This window comes from Scardinius erythrophthalmus, assembly GCF_964197995.2.
Source record: "Scardinius erythrophthalmus genome assembly, chromosome: 5".
Classification (NCBI taxonomy): domain Eukaryota; kingdom Metazoa; phylum Chordata; class Actinopteri; order Cypriniformes; family Leuciscidae; genus Scardinius; species Scardinius erythrophthalmus.
This window is the reverse complement of record NC_138225.1, coordinates 5,948,716-5,964,658: the sequence shown is the minus strand read 5'-3', so window position 1 is coordinate 5,964,658 and position 15,943 is coordinate 5,948,716. Positions and strand designations below refer to the sequence as shown.

The 15,943-nt window shown below is 37.2% G+C and overlaps 1 protein-coding gene across 3 annotated transcripts in view; it reads right to left on the bottom strand.

Moving 5' to 3' along the window:
* unc5ca (unc-5 netrin receptor Ca) overlaps window positions 1-15,943 on the bottom strand; it is a 156,666-nt gene that overhangs the window by 70,048 nt on the left and 70,675 nt on the right. For all 3 annotated transcript variants that reach the window (XM_081365378.1, XM_081365376.1, XM_081365377.1), the window contains exon 4: window positions 14,287-14,390. In XM_081365378.1, the coding sequence (XP_081221504.1) occupies window positions 14,287-14,390 (104 nt within the window). The remainder of the gene's footprint in view (window positions 1-14,286; window positions 14,391-15,943) is intronic.

Genomic DNA, 15,943 nt, shown 5'->3' with positions numbered 1-15,943 from the left:
AATGTTTTCTGCTTGTTGTGACATAAGGAATACTGTTTCCGGGTCGAAGCCTCTACTTCTACTTGCTTTATCTTGTTTCTAGATATTGAGAATATTGAGATATTGAGAATACTCAACCATTTATGGGAACTGTTGATTCAAGTCACATTTAAGCTTTTCAAAAGCCATAGTGTACATTACAGTCTCCAGTCTCACGGCATCCCAGACTTCAACATTTTATGATTCAAAATAGCTGAATAACTAACCATCTGAGATTTCGGAATAGAGATAAAGGTTAGGATCATAATTTTCAGGAATATTACAGCACAGTGAGTGCATATTAGCACTGTTTGTTGTTTGTTTTTGGCATCTGAGAGAGCTTTTGGACTTGGAAACAGTTGCGTCAGACTTAAGCGAACTGAAACACGTTTTAAAATTAAGTGAAGATGGACATTTTTAATTAGTCAATTTTAATTTTTTACATTGATTTATTACATGGAACATCTGTTTTCTATGCATTTTGTTGAGATGTATTTTCTTGTGTAGCCTATTGTATACACATGGTTGATTATTCATGTTACTTATGTATTATACAATTTTTTTTGTGTATTCATTGATATTAATCTATTACAAGCTTTTTTCCCCAAGTGCATTGAAGTGTATGTATTAAAATGGATCTAAAATATGTAATAAACAATTCTTATTTTGTATTTGGTTCAGTTTGTTTATTATAATAGAAGTTTATGGTAACCGTAGTAACACCATGAAATTAATTTAATACAAAAAAATAAAAAATTAAATTTGGTTCCTGGAGGCACCCACAGTGGTTCCACACAGTGCTTCATATAAGAGTTCCTCAGGAAACCTGTGTGGTTCCTCAGAGAACCACCCCTTTTTAAAGGGTGCCTAGAGGATCTACAGACGGTTCCGCCGGTGTGGCAAAGTGAAGAACCCCAAAAGGTTCCTCCAGGCACCTTTAATTTTTACAGTGCACAACAATCTCTGAACACACAACAATCTCTGAACTAGAGGTGGGCGATATATCGTTTAGACGATAATATCCAAATTGTTGTCTGGACGATATGCAAAATTGGGATATCGAATATTTCATAATTTGTACAATCCGACCCCCCAAACATGAAAAGAGCTGAAAGAAGTTAAAGAGAAAACAAATAACGCACACTATAACATTCTAAACAATTATATGTAGCGATTTTTAATACTGTATAGGGCAGTACTATTCCCGGAAGCAACGAGTGGCCCAGCCCCTGGTCGCGTGTCGTCAAAAACGCACGAAATAGTGCGCGCAGAAGCACATGCGCAAAACCGTTTTATAAAATGATATAAGAATTATTTTTATTTTATCATGTCATTTTACAAAAGGACATTTTACAAACCTACGTTTTGCGCATGTGCTCCTGCACGCACTTTTTCAGTCACAACACAGCAATCAGAGGAGGACGCGCTGAAAACTGTAATGCTGTTCTCTTCCTTCATAACTCGTACTGAGACGGTTTGAGTTGCAGAGGAATTTGTGACTGTTTCACCTGTTCAACCACATCAAAGTTTCGTAATTAGTAAGTCCGTGCTTTTTCTCTTTTTGTTCTTATGTGCTGAAGGGCCGCTGTGCCTTGGTGAAACGGTGTTTGTACGTGAAGAGCTCTTTTCCAAAACGCCATAAACCTAAAAAGCTGCCTCAAAGAACCAGCAAAAGTAATGATTATGAATATGTAAAATATTGCAATAAGACATTTTAATTGTTTATTCATTTCTGTGTCGGCTGCAAAGATGAAGTTTACGATAGGCTATTGACTCGCGATCTTTGCAGTAGGCTAGTGAACGCACCGGAGAAATGCACATTTATTAGGCTACATAGTTTTCTTTTTTCTTTTTATGTATTAAATCCAGAAATTGGTAATGAAAAAAATATTAAAATTAAGATACAATTAATACAAAACGAAATTCGTTTTAAAGAAAGGCTTTGTGCTTTCTGTTTTGAGGTATCTGTGAAAGTTTGAAAGTCTTTTAGTGACGCTTTCAGAGCGCTCGCGTCCATAATGGAGAACTGTCACGTAATATTGTTTTTTCCTCATAAATGCAAACACGAAAAATAAAAGACAAAAGACTTTTTAAAAAGACAAACCATCAGTTTTTGAAAAAAAAAAAAAAAGATGGATTTATAGCGTTTTGGGGAAAAAATTGATGGATAGCGTTTTGAAAAGAACATTTTTTACTTTGAATTTATCATCAACAATATTGTTGTTTGATTTAATAATCACTGTTGCAAGAGGTGCCTGGTTCCGTTTTTTTTTTATTTGTATTTTTTTGTAAGTGGAAAAAGTAGGGGCTGACCCACCTCAGATTCTGTTTAGCTCCTTTATTGTTTTTTTTTCTATAGCCTACAATAATAAGTCAAATGCAGCAAGTCAAAAGACCAACTGGGCCTTCTTTGCCAGTTTGCACACATTTCTTTGAAGTATGGCAAAAATATCATCTGAATATCGATATCGAGATATTGGAAAAAAATATCGAGATATTCATTTTTGTCAATATCTCCCACCCCTACTCTGAACACACAACAATCTCTCTGAACACACAACAATCTTTGAACGCACAACAATCTCTGAACACACAATAAGCTCTGAATACACAAAAACAATCTCTGAACACACAAAAACAATCTCTGAACACACAACAATCTGTGAACGCACAACAACAATCTCTAAACGCACAACAATCTCTGAACACACAACAATCTCTGAACACACAACAATCTCTGAACGCACAACAACAATCTCTGAACACACAACAATCTTTGAACGCACAACAATCTCTGAACACACAAAAAGCTCTGAACACACAATAAGCTCTGAACACACAACAATCTGTGAACGCACAACAATCTCTGAATGCACAACAATCTCTGAACACACAACAATCTCTGAACACACAACAATCTCTGAACGCACAACAACAATCTCTGAACACACAACAATCTTTGAACGCACAACAATCTCTGAACACACAATAAGCTCTGAACACACAAAAACAATCTCTGAACGCACAACAACAATCTCTGAACACACAAAAAGCTCTGAACACACAAAAACAATCTCTGAACACACAACAATCTCTGAACAAACAACAACAATCTCTAAACACACAACAATCTGTGAACGCACAACAATCTCTGAATGCACAACAATCTCTGAACACACAACAATCTCTGAACACACAACAATCTCTGAACACACAACAATCTCTGAACACACAATAAGCTCTGAATACACAAAAACAATCTCTGAACACACAAAAACAATCTCTGAACACACAACAATCTGTGAACGCACAACAACAATCTCTAAACGCACAACAATCTCTGAACACACAACAATCTCTGAACACACAACAATCTCTGAACGCACAACAACAATCTCTGAACACACAACAATCTTTGAACGCACAACAATCTCTGAACACACAAAAAGCTCTGAACACACAATAAGCTCTGAACACACAACAATCTGTGAACGCACAACAATCTCTGAATGCACAACAATCTCTGAACACACAACAATCTCTGAACACACAACAATCTCTGAACGCACAACAACAATCTCTGAACACACAACAATCTTTGAACGCACAACAATCTCTGAACACACAATAAGCTCTGAACACACAAAAACAATCTCTGAACGCACAACAACAATCTCTGAACACACAAAAAGCTCTGAACACACAAAAACAATCTCTGAACGCACAACAACAATCTCTGAACACACAACAATCTCTGAACACACAACAATCTCTGAACACACAACAATCTCTGAACACACAACAATCTCTGAACACACAACAATCTCTGAACACACAACATGTCCAACCTTGAAGCAGACGAGCTACAGCAGCAGAAGACACACACCGGTGCCGCTCCTGTCAGCAGAGAACAGAAAACTGAGGCTACAATTCACACAGGCTCACCAAAACTGGACAATAGAGGATTGGAAAAACGTTGCCTGGTCTGATGAGTCTGGATTTCTGCAGTGACTTTCAGACGGTCGGGACAGAGTTTGGCGTAAACAACATGAAAGCATGGATCATCCTGCCTTATATCAGCGGTTCAGTCTGCTGGAGCTGTAATGGTGTGAGGGATGTTTTCTTGGCACACTTTGGACCTCTTAGTACCAATTGAGCATAATTTAAACACCACAGTCTACTTATTTTTGTATTACACTACTGAGTATTGTTGCTGACCCTGTCCATCCCTTCATGACCACAGTGTTCTCCTCTTCTGATGGACACTTCCAGCAGGATAACACACATGTCACAAAGATCAAATCCTCTCAAACTGGTTTCTTGACCATGACAGTGAGTTCACTAAACTCAAACGACTCCACAGTCTCTAGATCTCAGTTAAATAGAGCAGATTTGGGATGTGGAGGAACAGGGGATTCAGGAATGATTTAACTAGGAATGTTTCCAGCACCTTTGTTAATTCAGTGCCAAGAATAATTAAGACAGTTCTGAAGGCAAAAGGCGGTCCAACCCGCTACTGGCAAGGTGTACCTAATAATGTGTGTGGTGAGTGTGTATTCAGTACTGGACTGAAATATCTAGAAGTATGATAATATATCTTGTTGAAAGTCCTACAATCATACTAATAGATATTTTAGTCCAGTCTATAATTTTATTTACATCTAAGAAAGTAAATATGATCAGCTTTGATTTATTCGTATTCATACTGTATACATTTCTATAATCATCTGTGTCAGTAGATTATTAGTGTAACGACCGCAGTGCTCTCAAACAACTGACACACACACACACACACACACAGTGGCCCATGTTACTGACGGCCTGGTATTAGCAGTCTCATTAACATAATTGGCACAGTTGCTGTTGTTAATTAAGTCAGTGAAACTAGAGGTTGTCAGGCCCACACACACATACACACTGTTGTATCCCACAATGCACTGCACCCGACCTGACCTTCTGTTTCTAGTGTGGTGGATAAACCAGAAAAAAATATAACAAATTATATATAAACACACAAGACCATTCAAAAGTTGTGGGTCGGTAAGATTTGTTTAAAGTTTTTGAAAGAAGTCTCTTCTGCTCATCAAGGCTGCATTTAGTTTATTAAAAATACAGTAAAATCACAATATTGTGAAATATTATTAGAATTTATAATAACTGTTTTCTATTTGAATATATCGTAAAATGTAATTTATTCCTGTGATCAGAGCTGAATTTTCAGCATCATTACTCCAGTCTTCTAGCCTGGGAAAACACAGACAACTTCCGGCAAATTTAGATTTGTTCTGCAAGTAGTCTGGCAAAGAGCTCATTCAAGCCCATTTCTAATCCGTCGAAATCGCGGCACCAATCAGAAACGTTGAGGCGGGCTTTACACGATGACGATCACTCTGATTGGTTTTAGGTCTATCCAATTGTGCCCAGAGGCACTTGAGCGACGTCTGTTGGTGAAGCGCATCAACTTTTAAATGCATTATTATATTCAAATTGCAAACACATGAGGACAGTCTACATGAAAGACCCACTGGCAGATGAACGTGCTACTACATTTCTCTCCGAAACGGTAGGAAATTAAATTAGATTTAATAGAGGATTTTAACTGTGACAAGATGATTGACAGGGCAGTTTACGTGACAGGATGCACGCGACAGATCTGTCCGATAAAGATGATGAAGTAGTATGTCCCAAAGCTTGCCTACTTTTTTGCTACACATTCAAAAGTAAATACTTTTTCTTCACAAAAAGAGTACATACTTTTATGGTGTAGTGTAACTTAGGCGAATTGGGACGCAGCATATGGCTTTACAAGATGACGATCGCTCTGATTGGTTTTAGGTCTACCCAATTGCGCCCAGAGGCATTTGAGCGACGTCCGTTGGTGACGCCCCTTTGGAAATGAGTTATTAATGAAGCTTTGCCAGACCATAACTCAGTTACTACTGAGAATGAGAAAGGCTACCAGTCTTCAGTGTCATGAAAAACAGAGCGTTGCTATGGACGCAGGATTCTAACCGTAGAGATGGAACGGACTATTTTCTTTAGCAGAAGCAATACAATCGTTTTTAAGTCAATAAACTCCTTTTTAAATCAATATTTTGTGTCAAATAAATGATTTATTTGGTAGGTAGCCATGTAATAAGCGGGAAAATGTAGAGCGAGGCGGTTGTTATAGCGAATACAACCCCTTCAGGCTGATTCAAGACCCATCCGCTTCGCGTCAGGGTCCCGATCGCTCTACATTATCCCTTACATATATAATTTCACTTAAATGGCAATGAAAATTACCTATTAATTGTTATTTAAGTGAAATTACTGAACTTAAATATACAAGCTTGATAAAAATGATCATTCTAGAAGAAAATTTCAGATGGCACTTAGAGGCTTTTGCATCTGAACTCTTCATATATATGTGTATATATATATACACACACATACATGGTCGACTCACAAACATTCTTCGACATCTTTCGACAATGTGACATTCTTCGACTCCTCACTCTCTATTATTCCTATCCCAGCCAGGGATACAGGGTTGAGCTCTGGGTCCGGGCCAAACTCTGAGCTCAGAGATCAGCAAGCCAAATTCTCTTTTCCTCTATCCGATTATTTGTTAAGTGTGAACTTCAACAACTAATAACTCTCTAGCTGTGGAGGATATGAAGCACAGGTCAAAGCTGTAGTGATGTCATGTGAAAACTATGTTGCACATGTGGCATTTTGAAATGTGTATTGTTACGTTTTAAATATAAATATTTTTCAGGGTATACAACACATTATACATGTTTTCCATTGAGAACACAGCTCTCAAATTTCCTTTCAGTTCTGGTAAAGCTCATATGTTCTGATCCCTGTATGGTGTCTCTGCTCAGGTCAGAGAGGTGTGTGGAGATCTGAGCGCGTTTCTGAACAGCAAATGACTGCGTTAATATTTCAGCAGATACAGTCTTTCAGTCTGTTTCTTTTGTGTTGGCATCAAAGTTCTGCCGCCGACTTAGATAAAGACGCAAGAGCGGAAAAATTCCTCTGTGCAGTTGGGCGGATGGGAAATTTATCTTTCACACACACACACACACACACACACACACACACACACACACACACACACACACACACACACACACACACACACACACACACACACACACACACACACACACACACACACACACACACACACACACACACACACACACACACACACACACACACACACACACACACACACACACACACACACACACACACACACACACACACACACACACAGAGCGATTCAAGGAGGGTTGGGGGCCATTGAACAGACAGAACTGGGCCATCGGAGCATGTCACTGAGGCCCAAAGCTATATATACCTTTCACACACACACACACACACACACACACACACACACGCACACACACTGTGTGTTGTCTCATGTGACAAGTATCCTTGTATCTCTGTAAAGCCACTTTGGAACAATCTACATTGTTAAAAGCGCTGTATAAATGAAGATGACTTGACAAGTGTATTAAACCATTAAACCAACTATTAATCCCTCGTGTTTGCATAGGCAAGCGTCACTATAATTTTGAGCTCCAGATGTGCATGATTCCTCCAATCATGTGTTGTTGAAAAGAGGAGCGCTGTTACTTTTTTACTAAGTGATTAAACACATGATTTTCACCTGCTGGATGATAAAACACATGAAAAAAATCCCACAGACACAATGAAGGAGAGACCCGAGTTATACTTTGAGACAAGAATATCACAGAGAAGTACGGCTGGACTCTGCTGCCATTCACTTAACCATCCAGAACACATAAGGTGTCTTCCACATCTCTATTATTTCTCACAGAACAGAAGTTAAAATAGTTAAAATAGATTTTTTTTAAAGCAAATGGTGTTATTTCTTCCTTTTTACTTCTCTTAAAGAATTTCACAAGAAATATCTTAGGCAAAGATGATACCTAAATTTTATTTAACTAAAAACTCCATTAGATCTCCACTGAGTTATTATGAAAGAGCCATTTTTGAACAATAAGAGAGAATAGGAAAACTAAGATGAGAGGAGAACAGAGGAGAAATGAGATGAGAGATGTATTGAGCTGTTATTGTGCGGTGTCTTGCTCTCTGAGGGGAGAGACGGTCATTAATCACAACACAGATGCACCGAGAACCACCAGAGATCACAAACTCCACAGAGAGAGACACACACACACACACACACACACACACGCACGCACACACACACGCACGCACACACGCACGCACACACACACACACACGCACACACGCGCACACACACACGCACGCACGCACGCACGCACACACACACACACACACACAGTATTACCTCAGCGTGTAACCTTTCATATCACCACTCTTATTTGTTATATTAATTGTCTACAGGCACATTAAAACAAATGACTGGAAATATCCATGAAGAAATCATTAAGGCCATAGGTACTATTTATTGTATTGGAGAAGGAAACCCTTTAAGGCCTCATATTCTTTCTCCTTGATCTCTTGAAATGAAAGAGTTTGTTGTATGTGATAACACACTTTCAGAACTCAACATTCTAAACAGAACATATTGAAGCTAAAATGCTGTGGATTGTTTCATGAATCTGTCACAATATAATGGCTTGCAAACTCAATTGCAGCCTGTCATTCATTTCACATGCAAAGAGGTCGTCGACATGAAACTCTTAAAGGTACAGTCGCGCATTGATAAGGGTAAGAGAAATCGTTTTTATGAATATTGCTATGTTAAGTGCACCTGGAAAAATTATACGATTGATATATAAAAGATTATGATTACTAAAGTAAAGTACAATTATCATAATAATATATATTGTTTATCTATTATTAAAGTAATTACGGTTCAAATTCAAATAATTAGATGAATAAATCAGAATATCATGTAATTAGTTCATTTCATTTGAAAAATTCATTGACAGCTCTAATTTAGTATACAGTAATATTAATAAAATGCCCACAAATAGCCTGAAAAAGGTACGGTTGGGTTTATGAATGGATAGAGGGACGAAAAACATAAAGGGAGAGTGAAAAAACGAGAGAGCAGGAGAATGAAAGCGTGTTGAGATAAATGACAGCTGCAGACAGCAGGGCCAGATTTGCGGTTACGGGTCAGCATGGAGATCAGGTGTGTTTAGCGTGCGCGATTGGTCCCTTGAGTCCTGCATAATGAACACACACTTCCCCACGGCCGCCACATGTTAAAGAACTTCAGCACTCACACACACACATAAATACTGAAACACTCAGGAAAACACTTCCTCCTGACCTCTGCGCTCGCTTGAGAGCTTAAACACACCTCGCACAAACACACACACACGGACAAAAGCACTCTTGCTCGTGTGGTATTGCTTAACCAGCTACATCCTTTATAAATATTAATAGCAAGAACTCATATGAGGATATTTTATTAATTTATTTATAAATATTAATACTTTTTTTGCCCGTATCTTAAATTTTGGGGGCATTTATTTATTTATTTATTTTTTTTTTTTCAGTCAGCAAAATAGAATTACAGAATAAAAGTAGTAATAGTAACTGTCCATTTGGTTTTTTTTTTTTTTTTTTTTTTTTTACAGAACATACCTTTGAACAATTAGGGAGAGAAAAACAAAATATACAAATAACTACATTTTGGGGGGCATTTTTATTAATTTTGGTGGCATTTTTGCTCCACGCTCTTTTCCGAGCGCAAACGGAGACCAGTTTAACGTAGCAAAGTTAAACTGTTTTATAGTTGCCAAAAATAGGGAGTAACACCATATTGTAATGCAGTACTTTTTACTTTCCTCGACACTGAGCATAAAAAAAATTATGCATTAAATGTCTCCAAAATGGTTCCAAAAAATAAATAAATAAATAAATCAAGCAGCACAACTGTTTTTCTTAACAAAATATACTTGCATTAACGATACATTCCCTGAAAACAAGTCTTAACCTCTTATGCAATGATAGTGATGCAACAGGTTCAAGCCATATTAAAATGCTACTGGTCAACGGACACGTAGATAGATACAGTAAATTTATGACTTTGTCCTGGCGTGTGCACGCATACATGTCAAAATGTACGTGTCAGCATGTGTACTGCATTAACTCGACTCGGACATAATAACTCACTCCATCTCTAGATGCATTTTCAAAATTTACACACATGCTGACACATTACCAACATACAGAACATCGGCACATTTAATTAATGGCTTGCCATAAAAGTCTTTTACCGTAAACAATCTCCATCTTCATTAGCATAAAACACAGTAAAGTGCTTTTGCTCTGAGCTAATGAAGGAGATATTAACTGTGAGGCTGCAGAAGCATCAAACACGCTGCTGGAAGCTGTTTTGCAGCTTTTTGTCGAACGTGTGTGTGTGTGTGTGGAACAGCGCTGAGGAGAAGCTAAAACAAGCCAGGCTGCTAACTTTACTGTCAGTAGTGTGACAGCAGCTTAGCTGTTTTTCAAATACTGCAGCTTTTCTGCTAACAAGCTATTCTTCCCCATCAAGTAGCAGTGTAAAGTATGCGGTTAAATTATATTCTCCCAGAACAGATCCAAAAAAATCAGAGTCATAACCACCATAGACACTGGAAAAGCAATTACTATAATATTTCAACCCCGACACAGCAAGTTAGGAAAGCAGAGACCAGGGCTGTCACCAGTCAACTGTCCAATTACACAAACACGTGCTACTTTTATAACACCAAGATCAAAACAAGCTATAATTAATATTTAATATACATTATAATTAAATCATTATTTTATTTTTGTGTATTTTGCAGTCCAAACTAAGGTTGTCACAGTATCAGTTGTCACATGTGTTTTATATGTTGTAATTTCATGTATTTTATGTTTGCAAGTTATTTTGGCTGAAACAATTGTGCAGCGCTTTTGTATGTTTTATATAGTTTTGTATTTCATTAATGTTTTTCATGCATAAATACTATTAGCCTGTTTAATAGCAGGTTTCCTTTGCACAAAACAAACAAAAAACCTCCATATAGTGTGACAACATGCCCCGATATTACATGCTATAAAGCAAGCATGTGTTCAATGAACTGTATCAGTTTGTCCTGGGCAGTGACAGTGGAAATGACTTTATGAAGAAAAATGAAATTGACTTTCAAATATATACTTACTTTGAGAAATATTCACTTGAGTTAAAAGTGTGACAACAAGCTCTGGTCTCCTCTACTAAGAAAAGGCATAATTAACTTAATCAAAAAGTAAATGTACACAAAATTAATTTTTAAATCTATATAACCTAGTGACATGCAAATTGGTTGATATTAGATAAAAACAAATACTTAAAAAATAAATACACACACACACACACACACACACACACACACACACACACACACACACACACACACACACACAGACATTCTATTTCAAATAAATGCTGTTCTCTTGAAATTTCTATTCATCAAAGAATCCTAAAAAACTGTAATAATAATTCAATACTGTTTTTATTGTATTTTTGATCAAATAAAAGCAGCCTTGGTGAGCGTACAGTAAGAGACTTCTTACCAGTGTTTAATGGAGTGTGTTAAGGAATACCTATAAATCTAATAAGACGAAGTTCAGTATCTGTGATTTTCTGTTAATTACATGGACTGTACTGTAAATTACTTTAACTACTTTAAATTATGAGAAGCGTGGAGCCACAGTTACAGAGCAGCTTCAACAACACGAGTATGAAATACAGTTTGAGTCTCAATAGTGTGTGTGTGTGTGTGTGTGTGTGTGTGTGTGTGTGTGTGTGTGTGTGTGTGTGTGTGTGTTTATGTGCATCTCTAGAGTGTTTTAAGTGTATCTGCATATGTGTTTCCCACCGCGTTCTGATGGTTTCTGCAGATTTTACGGATGTTATGAATAGCACACCATTCATCGCTCCCTCAGTATATAAACTCCAGCCACTGTATTATGCTTTACACGTGTGTGTGTGTGTCAGAGGCCAAGAATATAATTGTGACTGTATAAAGTGGAGGTCTTCGTCTGCAACTATGGCCTGCTGGTTCGTCCAGGTTAACCTGTATGTATATTTTCTATCGCCATGGAAACAGTGTTTTTTTTTTTTTTTAATGAGGGCTCTGTGATTGGCCGGATCTTCGTTTCTGCTCAAGCACAGTGTTATTTTAAAGCGTTCTGGCTCCCGAACGACTGTGGCTCACGCTGTGGGTGTTCAGAAAGTACGCCCGGTCAACAGAGAGGTCAGTCGCTCGCATTGTTCAGAAACAGCAAATGATATTTACTTGAAAATGTGGATCCTGACCGGGGTCGTGGTATTCCCAGCACCCTACGGGAACATCCAGGGACATTGCGATGGTTTTTTTAGTCTAGACAGAGTCAGCGAGCGGAACAGAGAGATATAGCAGCACTCGGTGGAATTCACATGGCTCTTCTTCACAACTCAACTTACTCGGCCCAAATGTGTGTGTGTGTGTGTGTGTGTGTGTTTTCGTTGTATGTGTGCGCGTAAGTGTGTGTGACGTGTCCTCTGGGAGCCGCAGCTGTCGTTTACGGGTCTTCTGGGAAACCTAGACCTCCGGGTCAAAGTAAGGAGCAGAAAGAACTCTGACGGCTCCAAACACACACATGATGACAGACAAGCTCAACATGTGCACATACACAACTACAACATACAGTAATGGTCTAAAGTTTGCAGCTATGTGGGAAAGATATTGAAGGTGGACTCATCAGAGAACAAGTTTATCCACAGCCCAGGATTTGCACTGTTGGCACCAATGAACCCAACATTTGGCATTGGCACGAGTGATCAAAGGTTTGGCTATAGAAGCTAACAATGAATATTGACTCTGGAGTTTCCTGATGAACAGTTTTGAGTCGAGGTGCGCATTTAATTCTGCAGTGAGTTGGGCAGATGTGGTTTTATGTTTTTTGGATCTGATCCGGGTTAGTACCTGGACATCCCAGTCAGACAGGACAGATTCCTCTTGTGCAGACGGTTATTCCTGTTGGATGTGGTTCATCCTATGTGGACTGGAAGTATGCCGACATTACCCTGGACTCCAGAGCTCTCGATACACCACAAAGACTCGCTGTCCTGGTCACAGATGAGTCAGCGAGACTCGCACCAACAATTTGTCTTCTTCTAGCTCTGATTTGCAATATAAAATATTGCAATATTTTATGTACAGCTGTGCTATTGCTCCGGCTTAATCAAACTTCTTGGGCGGGAATGATTTAAATGAGGATTATTGTGACGCGTTTATTCCCAGAAGAAAACTCAGGGAGTTCAGAAACAGTGACACTGATATAGAGAATAACTCCCGCTGGAGGGACTTTGTGCTTTATAACTTTGCAGAGCTTTTTCATGTTCAAACAGCAACATTACACTAAAGAAAGTTGAACATTTAAAAAGGCATAAAAGGTATTATTTAACATGTTTTACATTTACATGTACAGTATGCATACAAAAGAGGAACAATGTCCGATTTCTTAGATAACTAGGAAGACTGGAAATTAATTAGTACATTTTAAGTACTAATTTTGTACTTAAATCATTAATTAAATGTATGAGTAACGCTTTCCACTGATGTATGGTTTGTTAGGATAGGACAATATTTGGTCGATATACAACTATTTGAAAATCTGGAATCTGAGGGTGCAAAAAAATCTAAACATTGAGAAAATCTCCTTTACATTTCTCCATTTATGTTCACGATTGTGCTGCATTCACTCACAAAAATACATGTTTTATATATTTACAGTAGGAAATTTAAAAAATATCTTCATGGAACATGATCTTTACTTAATATCCTAATGATTTTTGGTATAAAAGAGAAATCGATCATTTTGACCCATACAATGTATTGTTGGCTATTGCTACAGATATACCCGTGCGACTTATGACTGGTTTTGTGATCCAGGGTCACAATTGATTAATTATATTTTTATTTTTCTATTATAATTAATTATATTTTTATTAACATTAACCAAGATTTATTTTATATATATATATATATATATATATATATATATATATATATATGTATTATATATTTAATCTTTATAATATATATAAATATAATAATATTATATATAAATATATATAATAATATAATCTATATATTATAAAATGTATTATATATATATTGTTTAATTTGACGTGTAATTATATAAAATTGTTTTGACAGTTGGCGACACAAGATAGAACTTGACATTTATCCCTATAGGCAAAGATGATCTGTACAGTATTAACACATGTGAGGTGTGTGTGTGTGTGTGTACCTCAGCAGGCGGAATGCCCTCGGGTGGGCGGCACTGCAGCAGCACTTCCTGTTCGAGTAACACTTCCTTCCCCAAGGGCTCCTGTTCAAACGTCTTCCTCAAGACTGAGGAGAATGGAGACAGAGAAGCGACTCGTTTACTTACATTTCATTATTCACCTGGAAATAGTGCAGACTATTTCTTACATTTCATTTAGCTTTTTATATTATTTTTTATAAAACTTCAAGCTTATTTCCAGGTTTATACGAGAAAAAAAACAGACAATAATAATAAGTGCAGAATTTCTTAACGCACTGATTTTCATCTCACTGTGATGCTGTCTGTGTAGTTAATAATGTGTGTTTGGTTTCGTCACATTTCGCCACGTGTGAATGACGCCACCATCTTCCATATTCTCAGGTCAAAGCATGACCTGCTCAACTCGTTCACTGTATTCTCATAATGTTCACGTGCGGGTGTGAATATCTATTTCCCCCTGTCGGTTTCTGTGTCTTTCCATGCTCGTATGTGTTGTGTGTGTGTGAGTGGGTGTTTAACACTTGAGGTCTCGCGGAGAGAAGGCCAAACTCATCTAGTCTTCCTCAAATCCATCTAACACCTCATGTGTGAACCTGTGAATTGTAAATGCAGAGACGTGTGAATAATGTCTTTCTTTCTGTTGCTCTGTGAGCTTTGTGAAGGTAAGATTTCATTTCTGTTCTCTAGCGCTAGGTCATATTGAACATTTACAATGTGCTTTATTTAAAATGTATTTAATATTTAATATAATACTATAATAAATAAAAATGTGATATTGCCCATAAAAATGATATAGTAATATATACATTATATATGCATGTATGTATGCATGTATGTATATATATATATATATATATATATATATATATATGTATGTGTATATATATATGTATGTATGTATGTGTATATATATATATATATATACAGTGCTATGCATAAGTTTAGACACCCATGCTAAAGTTGACTAAAAAGAGGAATAAAAAATCATCTTTTGGAAATTGAAATTAATGCCTTAATTAAAAAAAAATGGAAAAATCCAACCTTTAAGGACACCAATTTTCTTTGTGAATGAATAATGTATCGTAAATAATAAGTATGTTCTTCCTTAAAATACAGGGTGGATAAGTCTGGACACCCCTATGTTAAATTCCCATAGAGGCAGGCAGATTTTTATTTTTAAAGGCCAGTTACTTCATGGATCCAGGATACTATGCATCCTGATAAAGTTCCCTTGGCCTTTGGAATTAAAATAGCCCCACATCATCACAGAGCCTTCACCATACCTAGAGATTGGCATGGAGTACTTTCCATAAGATCATCTCTCAATGCAAATCAAACTAGCTATTAGGCTAACTGAAATAAAATCATGCCAATCTCTAGGTATGGTGAAGGCTATGTGATGAAATATAATGATTGAAAATATGACAATTTTTTACCTTGAGCATTTTTAGCTACATTTGACTGTACATTAATTGTTGCATAAAACATTCTGAATCTACTTCGCAGCAATACAGTTGAAATGATGTTCCCCTGAGCTATTTCACTTGTCAAAACACTGTAGAAATATTCAGATCAAGAAATATAATATTTAACTATTTCACCCGGAGCTGCTGCTCACCCTGAACCTTCAATTGTGTCC